General features: G+C 45.7%; 1 protein-coding gene and 2 long non-coding RNA genes across 4 annotated transcripts in view; 2 read left to right on the top strand and 1 right to left on the bottom strand.

Annotated features, from left to right (window-relative positions):
- Nucleotides 1-5,304: 5,304 nt before the first annotated feature.
- LOC115338696 lies at nt 5,305-7,409 on the top strand. The gene is made up of 2 exons (XR_003922505.1): nt 5,305-6,253; nt 6,890-7,409. It is a non-coding gene; the product is annotated as an uncharacterized LOC115338696 (long non-coding RNA).
- An 825-nt stretch (nt 7,410-8,234) lies between these two features.
- LOC115338698 lies at nt 8,235-10,750 on the bottom strand. The gene is made up of 2 exons (XR_005933719.1): nt 10,635-10,750; nt 8,235-9,018 (listed from the first exon to the last, which is right to left on the bottom strand). It is a non-coding gene; the product is annotated as an uncharacterized LOC115338698 (long non-coding RNA).
- LOC115338694 (sine oculis binding protein homolog) overlaps nt 10,157-14,829 on the top strand; it is a 119,234-nt gene continuing 114,561 nt past the window's right edge. Inside the window, exon 1 of one of the 2 annotated variants that reach the window (XM_030007478.1) lies at nt 10,157-10,667. In XM_030007478.1, coding sequence (XP_029863338.1) covers nt 10,572-10,667 — 96 coding nt within the window. In that variant the 5' untranslated portion in view covers nt 10,157-10,571. The remainder of the gene's footprint in view (nt 10,668-14,829) is intronic. The other variant, XM_030007477.2, reaches the window with a different exon arrangement.

Raw genomic sequence — 14,829 nt, 5'->3', positions numbered from 1 at the left:
CCTGGCTCTGGGCACTCAAGTATGAAATTGTTATTCTGGATTCAGCTTCACAGTGTAGTGACACAGGAAATCGTCAGCCCCGGAGTGAAATTAAGAACCTTAGGACTGGCAGCGCAACCCTTACTTATGGTGATTTAAGGTAAGCAGTCCTCTTGAATTAAATATTACTAAATGTGAGTCTTCCCATTTTTTCAGGATCAGTGGCAAATGCTACAGAGGACAGTCATCTTACAGACTTTCTGTAGTATAAATGTATGGATCATTGCTATATCAGCAGTCCTGCGGATCATTGCTATATCAGCAGTCCTGCCTGGACATCTGATTTTCAGCTTTGTATCTGTTTCCACAGTAAAACACACCAAAACTTTAACTTACACGTTCACCTGCACAATCATCCAATAGATACACTTTCCATCTGCCCTATATTTTTTCCTCTTTCTCTGTTCCTCTCTCACTCTTGGAATTTGCTCAGACCTATTCTCTAGCCAAAAGTCTCTTTTTTTTCCCCTTCAGTGTACTCCTCTTTGCATTTCTTTTTGCTTTCTCACCACCTTTCTATGTGTCAGCCTTGTTCCAGTTCTTCTCCCCAATGGCATTCAGAACTCCTGCTACTTTCATACACTCTCACCATTTTAAGCCGCTTTCCCACATGCTCCCTTTCACGGAACACCTTCCTTCCACTGATTTCCGAAGCACAGATGCTTGTTCGCTTTCCATGATGGCAACAACAGCTCTAAAAGAAACATATCATTTCCCCTCCTGCAATTCATGCACAAATGCCTGGCATGTGCTGCCTGGAGAAAGCCTTTCAACTTTGAATTTCCTTGCCTTTGTGGAATCTGTGAAAAAGTCTGATAAATTACAGCTTTGGCAGTTATTTCAAATAACTTTATTTGCAGCCAACTGAGGCAAAATCTGTCAATGGTGCCATCCCAGTGTTCTTTCAAAGGTCGTTGGTGTTTCATGAGTGAGCTCAAAGTCAAGCTGGTTCAAAGGGAGGCTCACATTTCATTTTTTTCCGAGAAGGTTAGATTACATGTTCTAATGGTGACAGGACTGCCCTACAAGACATAAGAGCTGGGTTCTAGTCAAGGCCGCGAGACTCTTCAACTACACGTGTTTTGTTACTTTATCTCTCTCCCGATGATTTCGCATCTGCAAAATAGCTGTAATACTAACTGGTAGTTGTAATATTAGTTAACAACAGACAAGAAGACCCCAACTAATCATATGGGTGGCTAGGTTTTGAAGATAGCCTTGGACCAGGTTTTGGTGTTGGCAGTTCAGGTAGAGCCAATAAACCTCAGTCTACAGCTCCTCACACCAGGGCTTAAGAGGCACTAGCTGTGACACACTTACAATATGCAAGAGGCAATTTCTCACGTTGTCCCGGGGGGTGAGAGGAAGCAATAATACAGACCCTTGGCTCTGCAAGCCAACTGAATTGCTGCCTGAGCTTGCAGGAATGGTGGGGCACCTGGGGACCTGTAGTGCTACTTGGAATAAACCACAGCATGGGCCACAGCACGTATGTGGGCAGGATTTCAGTGCATGCTAACCGAGATATGCATGGAGTTCCTGACCCTTGACTCCCAGAAGTTACCCAAAGCTGAAGTCTTGTGGCAAGCCTTCGCCGGGCTGGCTGGGTGGGATGGAAGTTGTATGTGACTGTCTCCCACCAGCACCCTCTGAAAGGGAGTGATGAGGACATGTCAATTCTGCTTTAACTAGTAGTGTTGTGAAAATAAATTGATAACCACACCTGACTTCAAGAATCTCGGGTGGAGATGGATACATACATTGATCCTGTTTTAAGGCAAGAAACCCTACCTGTGTGGAGAAGGATTCTCAGGACTGTCTTTGAGCAAAATCTATTTTTGGTTATGGCAGTAAGAGACATAGATTATTATCATTAATGGTACATGCATGATTTAATTAGGGAAAGCAACACAGTTCAGGAAAACAAAGTCTTTCCAGATAATAGTTATACTAATTACCTAAAGGATCATAAATCAAAGCAAATTGAATAAATTGCAGGAGAAATGGGCTGATGAGAATCTCATGAAGTTCAGCAAAGAAATGTGAAGTCCTGCACCCAGAGAGGAATAGTATTTGTAGCGATACGGGTGCAGGACTGGCTAGAAAGCAGCTTTGCAGAGAAGGCCCTGAGGACCCTGGCATTCAAGAAGCTGAACGTGAGCCAGCAGTGCACCCTTGCAGCAAAGAAGGTTGGGGTGCATTAGGAAGAGCACTGCCAGCAGGTTGAGGGAGGTGAGCCTTCCTCTCTACTCAGCCCTGGTGAGACGCATCTGGAGTGCTGGGGCCAGGACTGGGCTCCCCAATATAAGAGAGATACGGACACACTGGAACAAGGACAGTAAAGGGCCACAGAGACGAAGAAGGGACTGGCACATCTGACGTATGAGGAGAGTTGTGGGGTTGTTCAGCCAGGAGAAGAGAAGGCTCAGGGGGCATCTCATCAATGTGTATAAATACCTGATGGGGGAAAAGTAGAGATGGTGGAGCCAGGCTCTTCTCCCTGAAAGGACAAGGGACACATGGGCACAAACTGAAATACAGCAAATTCCATTTAAACATAAGAAAAAGGGTTTTTTACTGTGAAGGTGATAAAACAGAGGAACAGGTAGTCCAGAGACGCTGTGGAGTCTCCATCCTTGGAGATATTCAAAACATGACTGGACACAGAACCAACCTGCTCTGCTTTGAGCAGGGAGGCTGGACTATATGATCTCCAGAGGTCCCTTCCAATCTCAGCTACTCTTTGATTTGCTGAATAAAGAACATTTTCCTACCTGAAAATAGGTGCCACATCCTAGTCCTGAATATATTTCTCTTATACATTCTCAAAACATGTTTGGGGTTTTTTTGACAGACTTTTTGCCACAGTGATGTGAATGCATTGCCACTACATATTAGGATGTGTAAAATTCATGTAAATATAACTGAGAAGATCAAGAGATTGAATCACATGTCATGTAGGATTCTGGTGAGATGCTGGCAGGAAAGCAAGCATTGCAGTAGAAGAGTAATTGTCAAATAATGACACGTCAAAGTCCAACTTTACCCAAGTCTAAATCATTTAGTATATGTCACTGTAGATACCTTGACATGTTTCTTTGGGTCCAGGAAGGAAATGAATAACCCACTGTATCTTGTATATGCAATGCAGGGGGTAATTTGGACAAAATGATATAATGTTTTGAAAGCATGACAAGAAAATTAAGGATGAAGAAACTCCAGAATGACTTTTATGAATGAAAAGAACCTGTAATTGTTTTCCATCCCTTGACAGACGTTACTTAAACTGACATACTATATCATGCAACAAAGCTTACAGAGGGAATACAGGATTATGAGAAAATGTATAAACCACTGTCTTTATTGTAAAAAATTCTATTCTTCAGAGAAAGACAAAGAGAGGAGGGCTTCCTTTTAGGAAGAACTTGATGTAGAATACTGTAATAAAATTTCCAGGAATGTATCAGCACAACTGATTTATTAAAAAAAAAGAATGAAGTTAAAAAGAAGGGAGATCTTTCTGCTGTATCCTAATCCCACACAGCCTCTCCCCTTCTCCTGTCATTGTAGCATCTGGGAGACTTACCTGTTAAAGTGAAAACAAGAAGACTCTCTCCAGCCTTCTTTTGTGTGGAGAAGTAAAAGAATGGGAAGGTGTTGAAATGGCTGTTGTTGAGAAATGACAGGTGAAGAAATGAGTTTGCCTTGACTGTAAATATTCTCAGTTCACCTTGGAGGGAGCTTTACAGCTGTAGGACGGCTGCAGAGAGCGCAAGTCTCCACCCCTCACCAGTTTTGCTTCTGACTTTGACAGTTCCCTGCTTTCAAGGTATGTGAGAAACAGGCTGGACACGTGGAGAGTAGGAGGGTCTCTCAGGTACCTCAGACCTTCTCCAAAGCAGCCTTTGGAGGTCAGCATTTTGGGTGTCAGCCACAGGGAAATAAGTGGCCCTCAAGAAAGTAGGGCTTGGTATATGCTCTTACCAACCTGTATGACAGAGCAAGTAGACCCCTGTTTTGAACCAAATGAACTTTAAAAGATTCACAAGTTTCGTTCAGAGATACAGTCCTTAACCGTAATGAAGTCTAGAGCTTGCAAATGCATAGTTTGTCACAGCCAAGTTCAAATCTGGTATAATGTGTCTAAGATTCTTGCTCGTCTGTAAGTCCTTCATTTTCCTCTACCTGATCTTCGGCATTATATTGAATATGAAAGCGTCACAGCAGCGTCACTGAATAATGATAGTGGATACATAGGGTGTAGCAGTAGACAGATGATAAAGATTTTTCCCCGAAGTCAATACTGGTGTCCGGGCCATATTTTACTAATTTGGTTTTTAATGCATTGCTGATACTTTTTAAAAGGCTTAATATTGATTGATTTTTAATGGTGTGGGTGTTCTCTGATGCTGAAGAAGGAAAAGACTTGTCTTTGCCTACTTCTGATGTAGGGAACATGAGAAATGAAACAAGAAAAAAAAAAGGCATTTTAACAGAAGACTCGGAAGTATTTAACAAAGAACCAGGGAAACGAGTTAACATTTCTTTCTGTTTATCAAATCACGTGAAGTTTCAGGCAAGAAGAGCAATCATTAATTAATGATTTAATAAGTTAAATAAAGTTTCTCTCTGTTTGCCAGAACTTTAAAAAGCATTAACAGTATTAAGGCCCTATCTTGCCATTAATCTGTACAGATTTGACACTGACACCCCAAAGCAGCACAAAAAATGAAATATTCATCAATATTAAAGTACCTCCAAGCATTTCCAGGCCTTCATATTTGGAAAGCTGCCACTACTCCCATCTCAACTGCCATACCGTGTCTGCTTTGGAGAGGCTACCTCTTGACATTTTGCAGAACAGCCTCTAATCGTCTAAGGAAATTCTGGATTGACATTAGTATCCACAGCAGAAAGGAATCTACAGACACTACTGTGTGTGAGTAATGCTGTGGGCGTTTGTCCAAGCTCAGGAACGAGTGGAATGTATCCCTTCTCAAAGGTATGGGTGAAATAACATCACTGAAGTGGAAGTGGGGATTGGGTGGAACTGAAGTGAAGGAGAAGTTCACATGTGTGTTTTCCATGTGTCTGAAAATGGCTGGCTGTACTTGCAAAAAAAAAAAAAAAAGATTGGGAGCCGATATTTTAAGTATTCAGTGCATTTATTTGCTTCTGATGGCGTAAATAATCTATCACCTTAGCGTTTTGTGCAAAAAGTCAAAGGAACGTTTCCAGTTCAAAAAAAAAAAAAAAAAGAAATCAATGTAACGGTACTTTTCTATGAACACATATAATGAATTTCTTTGTTTAATTAAACACTTCAGCAAACCAAATACCTGAATTTAAATTGCTGTTTATTATGGCTTCACCTCAGATACAGGTGAAATGGGAATAGCTTAGCTTGTGAAAGGCTGCGTAGACATACGTTTTCCACAGTGACTGGCATTACTAAGCAACCTGATGGAGAGCTGACAACACCTTGGCAAGCGGGGAACAATAAGGTAAATTACCAGCAATATGAAGAGAAAGCCGTTAAGAGCCGCATCTTTACTTCGGCCCGCAACGTCTGCGGCCGTTATTTGGGAAGAACAACCCCAAGAGCCCCCCCTTTCACCTTCAGCCTGCTTTCCCCCTGTCCGCGCGGGTGTACCTGTGTGCCTCCATACGTGCACAAACGCACGCAGCCTTGTGCTTCCACACCTTTCGGGATCCGAGGTTCCATCACGCGTTTCCCACCGTGCCGAGAGGGAGCGGAACGGGAGGGGGAGCTCTCGCCGCGGCCGCCGCCGCCGCCGCGGTCCCGGGCTGCGCCGGGCAGGGACGATCCCCCCCCTCCGCCCCCGCTCCACCGGGCCGGGGGCCGCGGGGCCTCGGCCCCTTCCTCCCGCCTCCCCGCCGCCCTAAGGGCCCCCGTTGTGCCAGTTTCGCCTCTGAAAACCGTCCCGGCGGCTGCGGAGAGCCCCCGGAGCGCCGTCTGTTCCGATGCCGTTGCCCTGTAAAACCTTTCGCTTTGAAGCCGTCGTGCCGCTTGCGGATCTACCGGCTGGGAAATCAGGCCCGGTTGTTCGTCTCGTCCGCCCCGGTAGGCGAGAACGAGAAGAAATAGCTCAGTAGTAACATTAAAGAGAGTTACGCACTAATAAAGGCAAACTGAAGAACGAACTTAGTTATAGCCGAGCGTCGCTTTCCTGTTATCTAAAAAGCAACTCCGGTAAGTATCCGCATAGGTGCCCTTTTACAACATGCAAATACTAATAAATAGGAACATGAATAATAGAATATAAATTAAACCTGGGGCGATTTATTTTAGGCAACTCATTCGCACCTGTTGTTTTATGAACAATATTTGTTTTTCAGAGGTCCAAATTACTGCGCTTGCAAAAATCCAAGTGCAAATTCAGAGCTGGAAATGCAAAGCCATGATAGAACAAAAATACAGAGCTTGGCAGAGCACCTTGTGCATAAAACACGCGCTCGGGCAATGGACGGAAAAGCTAAGGTCTTGCCGGGACTCAGATACAGCAGGGACCCAAACCTCAGTCTTGCAGGTGACTTAGCGACCACCGAAAGGCAGATCACATGGCTTTTTTCTCCCCAACTTTGACAGTAATCAATGAGCGAAGCAAAAAAAAAAGCCACCCCAAAACCCTTCAACAGGCAAGACAGTGAGAAACTTGCCCTATTGCACTGTGGTTAGGGCACGCACTCATTGTGGGAAGTTCCTACTCCCTTTCGAGATGAGTTACAATATGGAGTATGAAGCTTTTCCCCCCTCATTTTCTTATTTTTCCTTTGAATGAGAACAGAATTGTATTTTGAAAACCCTGCTTTTTTTTTTTTTTTACAGAAAATGGGATTCTTGCTTTCCAATGCACACTATATAATAGACTGATTTAAAATCAGCTTGGAAATTTCACAAGGAATTTGGTCTAATTAAACTCAGGAGCAGAATCGTCACTGATTTCCACAGGATCAGGATTTCATCTTTGGCTGGTAACTGCCGTCTGATACCACGTACCCCTGTATCGCTGTCTGGTAGACTAAATGCGAGCAGCCCTATTGATCCAATCAGCCACCTTTATTCACCTGTTTAAGAAGTTTGCAGAATCCACATCGAGCACTACTGAACCAGGTTTCTTTACCAAAAATACAGGTTTTCACGCAAGAAATATGTGCTGTCACAGTTCAGTATATGTATTTAATGTTAGGGTCTCCATAATGTAAATATCAGATTTATTTTCTCATAACTTTTTGGAGACGTTCAGATCAATGCCATTGTACGACTGACAAATTTATGGCTTCCATAGATTCTGATATTCTGTCTCCCCTTACAAGTTCATGAGCTACCATTAAAACCTGAAAGTGTTCCTTTTTGTTAGTCATTCCCTCCCCAGTAACAAGTGGAATAATTAGACGGTTTCCAAAACTTATTTTGGTACCTACGATGTGTGTCAGATAACGACTGAGCACTCTAAATGCATGAACTTCTGTGTTGACAGTTGATGGTCCTCCATATGCTATCACTAGAAGAACAACTTCCCAAGAATATGTAGTATAATAATATGCAACATATAAAGGTAATAACAGCTCTAGAAAAGTAGGAATCATGACAGTTGCAGAAATAATCTGCTGTCAGATGAAGAGATACTATTATTAGGACACAGAGAGGTAGAACTTTTGTATCCATCCCAAGCCTGTATTAGAAACTGAGAAAAACAGGATATGCTCTAAGACCATGGCTTTCATCTGGTGGTTGATGAGGTACTGGGGACTGGAGGCTGTTTTTAAGGAGCTTACCAGAAATAACTGAGAAAAGTGAGCCTACCATCAGGAGGCATAAGTTCACATCTCCATTCAAAAATATTTGGAAAAATACCGGAAAAAAAACCCTAACTGAAAGCCACTGGTTTTGGTGATCAAGAAGTGAGGATCATTGTTCAGAATTGGTAGCAAGAGGGGCGGGAAGTGCTTAAATTTACAACCAAACCTTCAGCCGTTAGTCAGGAAAACTGGAATGACAGATTTGATCCTGAAGACGTTTGTTTTGGTCTACTCACTGTAACCTGCTGAAACAATTCGCACCATTTGGGCTTGCAGATACACTCTCCAAAGTCCCTTCCAATACTAAAGGAAATTCTGTTTATGTTGGGAGTTTGGGATTAATCTTTTTGTCAGATTATCAACTCAGTCTGTTAAATTTATGCAGCGAAACAGTGCTTTATTACAATATCTATAGTAAGTGTTGAGAAGTAGCCTTCTTATGTTTCACGGAACAAGAACCATTTGAGGCAATACTCTGTTTAGCAGAAGTTCTAGGGTTTTCATTAAAACTCTGCTATCAGCTCTACAGAGAAACTAGTGATACGTGCCTAATACAAGAATGAATTTTGCCTTTTTCATCAGAATGGCTTCATGTACCAGCAGGGTAGTGGTGATTCAAAGCAGAATAGTTGTCTGAGGTTGGCTTGCTTTTTCCAGCTAAAGGTTTCAAAGAGCTCCGAGGCTACATGAGATTGTGTAGCCTTCCCCTTGCATTGCCTGTCTTATCCCTACTGTGTGAGAGAATACCTTGAGATTCTGGGAATATCTCCCATACTTGATGAGAGCTCAACCGTACCGATTTGTTTGTGATAGAATACGGTGAACAAATCATAGAGATGAGGTCGCCGGTGGTGATGGGGCGCAGAAGGAGGGAAACTCCCTTATTAAGCACCATCCTTTGGAGGTTACCTGTGGAGTCGCAAGTCAGTTTCCCCAAGTTTCAGATCTCACTGTATTTTAAAATATTACAGACGAGAAACAAATAGATCTCAGCTTCTTCTCATGCTTGCTGCTGGTGAGTCTGAGGCCAGACCTTGTGTTCCTGGGGTGCGCAGAATGGACCGAGCCCACGGCATGACCCTCTCTGCGGCTGACTCCTGCAGCTCCTCGCTGCCGGCAGAGCCTTCTCGAGGGTCTCCGCGAGGTCCTGCCGCTCTGCGAAAACGAACAATCAGATCTGGTTTTTTCCAACATCTGCCTGATTCTTTCAGGCAGCGAGGGGAGTGGCAGCACCTTCGCTTCACAACGGCCGTGACCTTACCGCTGCGGATGGGCTCTAGGATTTTACAGACTGAAGTCTGGTTGCTATCTCGCCTTTTGATGCTCGCTGCTCTCACAGCTAAGACTATGCAAAATCCCAGTTTCTCCCCATTCTCAATGCCACAGGGGAAAACGCGCTCCGTGTCTCTAATCACTCTGCCATCTGAAGCAGGCGAGCAAGGCTCATTTTAGTCACGAAACGAGCAAAGGAGTTCTGCTCAACTTTTCATACTGAAAAATGTCAGTGATTTAAGCTTCAGAAACAGAGAATGTAAATTAGACATTGTTGCACGCAAAACGAACTTATCTTTGACAGGCTAAACAGAGATTTTTATGGGGAGCCTACTCATACCCACATGGAACGCAGTTTATCTTTCAACCGTGGGTTGTTTTTTTTTTTTTTTTTTTGAAAAAAAAAAGAGATTATAATTTTAAGGTGTACCGCAATCATAGTGAGAAACCCCGTACAATTACAATTTTGACTAACGGAACAATGGACACCCCCGTACCGTACCGTACCGTATTGTATCGGGTAATTAGGGACTGCGAGGGAGCGGGAAAGCACAACCCAGGAATAATCAATGTATCCCCCACAGCGTGTACTGTAATCCGGCACCTCGCCGCTGAAGCGCGTCCCACCGAACCATTCATCCTCACCTCCCGGGCGCGGATAAAGGGAAAAAGAGGAGTAACCAAACCTCGGCACGGCGGAGAGCCCCGTCTGACCGCGGCGGGGACGGGACGGGACGGGACCGGGACCCGACGGGACGGGACGGGCGCCGGGGGAGCGCGGGGGGGCCACGCTGCGCGGGGGGGGGGGGGGGGGGGCAGGCCGGGCGGACCCCCCGCCTGTGCGGGGTACACACACACACACACACACACACACACGGCCCCCCTCCCTCATGGCGGCCGGGGGCGGGGGCGCGCCGCCCCCCTCCGCTCCGCTCCGCCCGGTGCTCGCCGCGGCGCTCCCCCCCCCCCCCCCCTCACCCGGCTCCCATGGCGGGCAGCGGCGGCCGATTCGGTGCCGGCAAGCCCCGCCCGCCGGCGGGCCGAGGCCGGCCTCCCCCTTCCCTCCGCCGCCCCCTCCGCGGCAGCCCGCCAGCAGCGCCACAGCAGGCGCGGGGCCGGCTCGCTCCGCGCTGCCTCTCGCCCGCCCGCCCCGCCGCCCCGCCGCGCCGCGCCGCTCCCATGCAGGCCGGCGGCGAGGCAGAAGATGGCTGACTCGCCGGGGCACCCGCGCCCCTGCCCGCCCGCGCCCCCCGCCCGCCCGCCGCCGCCGCCGCTGCCGCCGCCGCCGCCGCCGCGCTCCCCCCGGGCCCTCCGCGGCGCCGCCTGCCACCACTGAGAGCCGCCGCCGCCGCCGCCGCCCCCCCCCCCCGCGCCCCTCCCGGCCCCCCCAGAGCACCAGCAGCCATTTCATCTCCACCACCAAGTAGGCGCAAAAAATGGCAGAAATGGAGAAAGAAGGGAGACCTCCCGAAAATAAAAGGAGCAGGAAGCCGGCTCACCCGGTGAAGCGGGAGATCAACGAGGAGATGAAGGTAGGTGCCCGTGATGGGGAAGGGAGCGGGGGTCCCCCCCCCCGCACCCCCCCTCCCGCCTCCGTGCACGGCAATGAAATAAGAAAGGATCTCTTGTCATTTTTTTTTTTTTGTAGGATGCACTGAATGTGTCTCAACTCCGCCTCCTGGGCTGAAAACAGAGACGAATTCACAGGCTGCAAATCCTGTTCATTGACCAGCTTTGATTTATTTATTTTTTTAAAAATAACTCTCCCTCGTTGGGCTTTTAAGCTCCTTGGGTGCCAGTGACGAGCCTTTTTTTTCTTTTTTCGTTTTTTTCTTTTTTTTTTTTTTCCTTTCTATAGCCATCCCCTCAGGTAGCTGGGAAGCCCCAAAGTTAGGAAACCAGGGGACCTCTTTTAAACACTGTATTTCTCTCCTTTTTCAGTAGCCAGCTGCAACCGTGTAATTAAATTGTCAAAGTGAAATGTTACGGTCTGAGCCGCGCATCCTTCTCGCACTTGAGCGCGGAGACCCCTTTTTCTCTCCTTCTCCCTCTCGCCCCCTCCTCTGCTTTCCGTGCTCCGCTTCGCAGTTCGTCACGGCGGCAGAGGTGTTGCGGGAAGGCGGCTGTCCGAGGGCTGCTTTGCGTGGAAGTGTATTTGTCGTGCGGAGGGCTGTCCTGCCGGATAGGAGCCGGTGCCAGTCCAGCTGTGCGCTTGAGGCGGCCGCTCCAGATGTTAGGATGGCTGCGATCGCACAAAAAAACGTTATTTCGGGGCTTCTTTTATCATTAGGTCGCTGCTCCGGGCTTGACCGGTCCTGGGTTTTTGCGTCTGTTTTCCGCGTCTGTTCCATGTCTGTTTGGTTTACGTCTCTAATTCCCCAAAGTTGGGAACGACGTATTGCGAGACTTCGGCTGAACTTGTTGTTGTTGTTTAATGTGCAGATAAAGTGACTAAAACAGCATAGTCTGGTTATGAGATAAAGCTGCTGACATTTAATTTGAACACGTAATTTATTAAAAGGCTGATTGTAAGTGGAGGACTGCCTGGAAAATGTCACACGTTCACATAGTACGTGTACCATATAGGCGAGCATGTAAATACGCATGATGCCTAGCGAAAACCCCTTTGCTTTCCGGAGCATTGATCTTCCCATGTAAAATTGAACGGGAATGTACAGTCCCCTCCCCTCTCCCCTCTTTTGCACACCACTAATTTCGGTTAGGTGCCCTTTCCTGCCTAAGGCAGGCGTTCTTGCTCCTGCTGCCTGCGTAATGAGCATGTACACAGTTCTGCGTGCACATCAACTGGAAATGTGGACAAGAGTAGTATTAGGGGAAGGAACAAAATAACGTGTCGGTGCATCTTTTTGGAAACAAACCGTGCTAGTTTTGGGTCCCGAGGAGCGCTGTTATTCTTTGCGAGATATATGACACATCCTATTTTCGGAGAGGGCTCTGTGCAGGCACGGAACAGTAAGGGTCATTGCTCATTGTAATCCCACATGGTTTTGAGGACTGCAGAGGTCTGTAGTATGGGGCATTGGCCCCTTAGAGCATCGCCTAACGCGATCTATATGGATTGCAGCTTTTAAGTTTCATAGGTTCTAGAATTACAAATTAGCTAATTTTAATCAAAACATGTGAAATGTTATCCTGGCTGGATATAAAGGCTGACTGTGCTGGATCCTCTGGGTTTGTTTTGTTTACTTTGGCTGCAGGCACACTCAGCGGTTTGGGAGATAGTTGTTCTTCTACAGTATAACAGATGTTTGTCTGAAAGGGTGAGGAAGAAACAAAAACAACATTGTGTGAAGGAGAAAAATTACACAATTTTAAACTAATGCTTTGGTATTAAGCACTGGCGTTAACCTTCATGTAGAGAGTTTCTCTTTTTTAATCGTGGGTAGCTGCTTACAGTTAGAAACCTCAAGATTTCAGCTGACTTAAAAATTAAAGGTGGGTAGAAACGGCATTTTGAACCCATGTGATTTCTGGTCGAGAGCGAGATAGCTGGTGGCAGAACCTTTCGCAAAACACAGGTCACCTTTCAATATAAACTATGCTATATATGCCATGCATTTTTGGTAGGACAGTTGGCTGCTATCATCCAAGACGGGGAAGGAGAGGGGGGAGAAAAAAAAAAAAAAGTGGTTTGAATTTTTGACTGGTTGAGAAAGTTAAAATCCTGTGGCGATCATTTACTCTTTTTCTTTACTGATGAATTAAGATGTCTGGTCGTTCTTCATAAACCTGAGGAATACAATAATGTAACAAATTGCTTACATTGTGCAAAATGTTTGCAGCGGAATGACAGAGGGAGCACAATGTGCCCTTGTGTAGGTTCATATCTGTAATGTTCAAACAGGCTGACTGTTTCCCTTCATCTGAACTGCTTTCATCTGGACCAGTGTAAAATAAGCTCTGGTAAGTAATCACGGCAGAGCAGAAAGAAAGGAATGTATACAGCAATAGACAGCCTAAGCTGTAAAAACTGTAACCTGAGTATCAGCAGCAGATCAGATATCAAGGCTTTAAGGTAGGGGAAATGAAAGAGATGAAGGGGAGGAAAAGACAAGAGAGGGAATGGAAAAGTCAGCTTGGAAAGTGAAGGAGAAGTAGGAGGGCCCCCTCAGGGAAATTTGGCTCAGGGATTAGGGAATTTTATCATGGTGTACAGTGACCTACTCAGGTTTCAGCCCACGTTGGATCAAATTGCCTCCTTTTGCTAGCAGAAAGAAAAAGGACTGGTGTATATGTGATTTTTTTTTTTTTTTTTTTTTTTTTTCCCTTCAGATAATGAAAAGGCCATTGGTACAAGTGTCTATTTTAAGTACAGCAAATGCCGGGCACTATGAATGAGCAATAAAATTACCTCATCACGGAGACTTCCCTCAAGATTTGCCGTTTGATACGGTCAGATATTTACTCAAGAAGGATCACACCACCTAACTGCTTGGTCTGGTGTCTTCCAACAGTAGTGTTACAGCTCGGTTTTAACTTGACTGGATGGATATTCAGGTTGCTTGCTCTTTCCTTGTGACAGATATTAAGTTACATTTTTGTTATGGCTAACGTAATGTACATGATAGTTATAACAAATTTTAATTTGATACAATGTTGTGTGCAAAAAGTACATGACTCTGCACAGTTTTCTGATATTACATTTCAATGAAAAAATATATTTAGGAGGAACTGTTTTGTTTCGCTGTGACCTTCACAGCCTCTCTTTCTTTTTTCTAGTTACTTTTTTCTTTTGTCCCCCTTCCTCCTTCAGATGATACTTTCCATTTTTTCTTCCAGAGGTAGCATTGTTCACCTCACGCTTTGGAGGAAGAGCAGATAGTTATTCTGAAATTCAGTTCAGTGCCATTTCTCACTCGGTGGTGAATAACAGAACACCCAACAGATCCAAAGCTATAGTAATCAGGGAACCCAGTGCTATTTTAAGACCAAAATATTTTTTACAGTTTAATTGATGAAGGCACTTGTCAAGGCACGGTGGTGGCTTCCCCATCCATCCCTCCTCAGCTTATTTCCATTTGCCATCCTGCTGCCAGGCAGCAGTGCTGCTCAGGAGGAACAGCTAGGTGCTCCGCAGTGTTGGGAAATGAAGTTACATCCAGCTCTGGATTGCACTGGAAGTTCTCCTGAACAAACAAGACAATGTATCTGTGTCTGTCAGTTGAAAGGCGAGCAATTAATTTGCGCTGTAATTTCACAGGGCTGCTCCATGTGCCCAAGGAGTTTACCATCTATAAATATTCTCAATAACTAATTTGTATCTAAAATTGGGCTTCGTTCCTGATGCCTAGAGCTTAAGACAGCCCCATCTGTTATAGTTTAATAGTAAACTCATCAGAACATCTTTCAGTTTAGTGTTTTAATATTCCCCATTTGGCATTTAAAAGTACTACTGTCAGAAGGAGGAAAGCGGTGGAGCAGGCGTAGCAGCGCTGTGCCTGGAGCGAGCCAGATCGCTCGGAGCGCTCCGAAGATTCCAAGGAAACTCCTCCCTTCTCTCCTGAAAAGCAAAAAATGTCTTTGGGAAAGTGGAAAAGCAGACGGACTTTATCAATTGTACTATTTCAGGAGACCGAGGTGGGGGGGGGTGTTTTGCGGAGTCTGCGTGGAAGGAGTTTTGTGGGATGGCTGCAAAAGGGAGTTGTGTTGTCTGCACAGGGAGCCTCGCATGCC

The sequence above is a fragment of the Aquila chrysaetos genome, chromosome 2, assembly GCF_900496995.4.
Source record: "Aquila chrysaetos chrysaetos chromosome 2, bAquChr1.4, whole genome shotgun sequence".
Taxonomy (NCBI): domain Eukaryota; kingdom Metazoa; phylum Chordata; class Aves; order Accipitriformes; family Accipitridae; genus Aquila; species Aquila chrysaetos.
The sequence above is the reverse complement of the archived record's forward strand: the minus strand, read 5'-3'. Positions and strand labels throughout refer to the sequence as shown.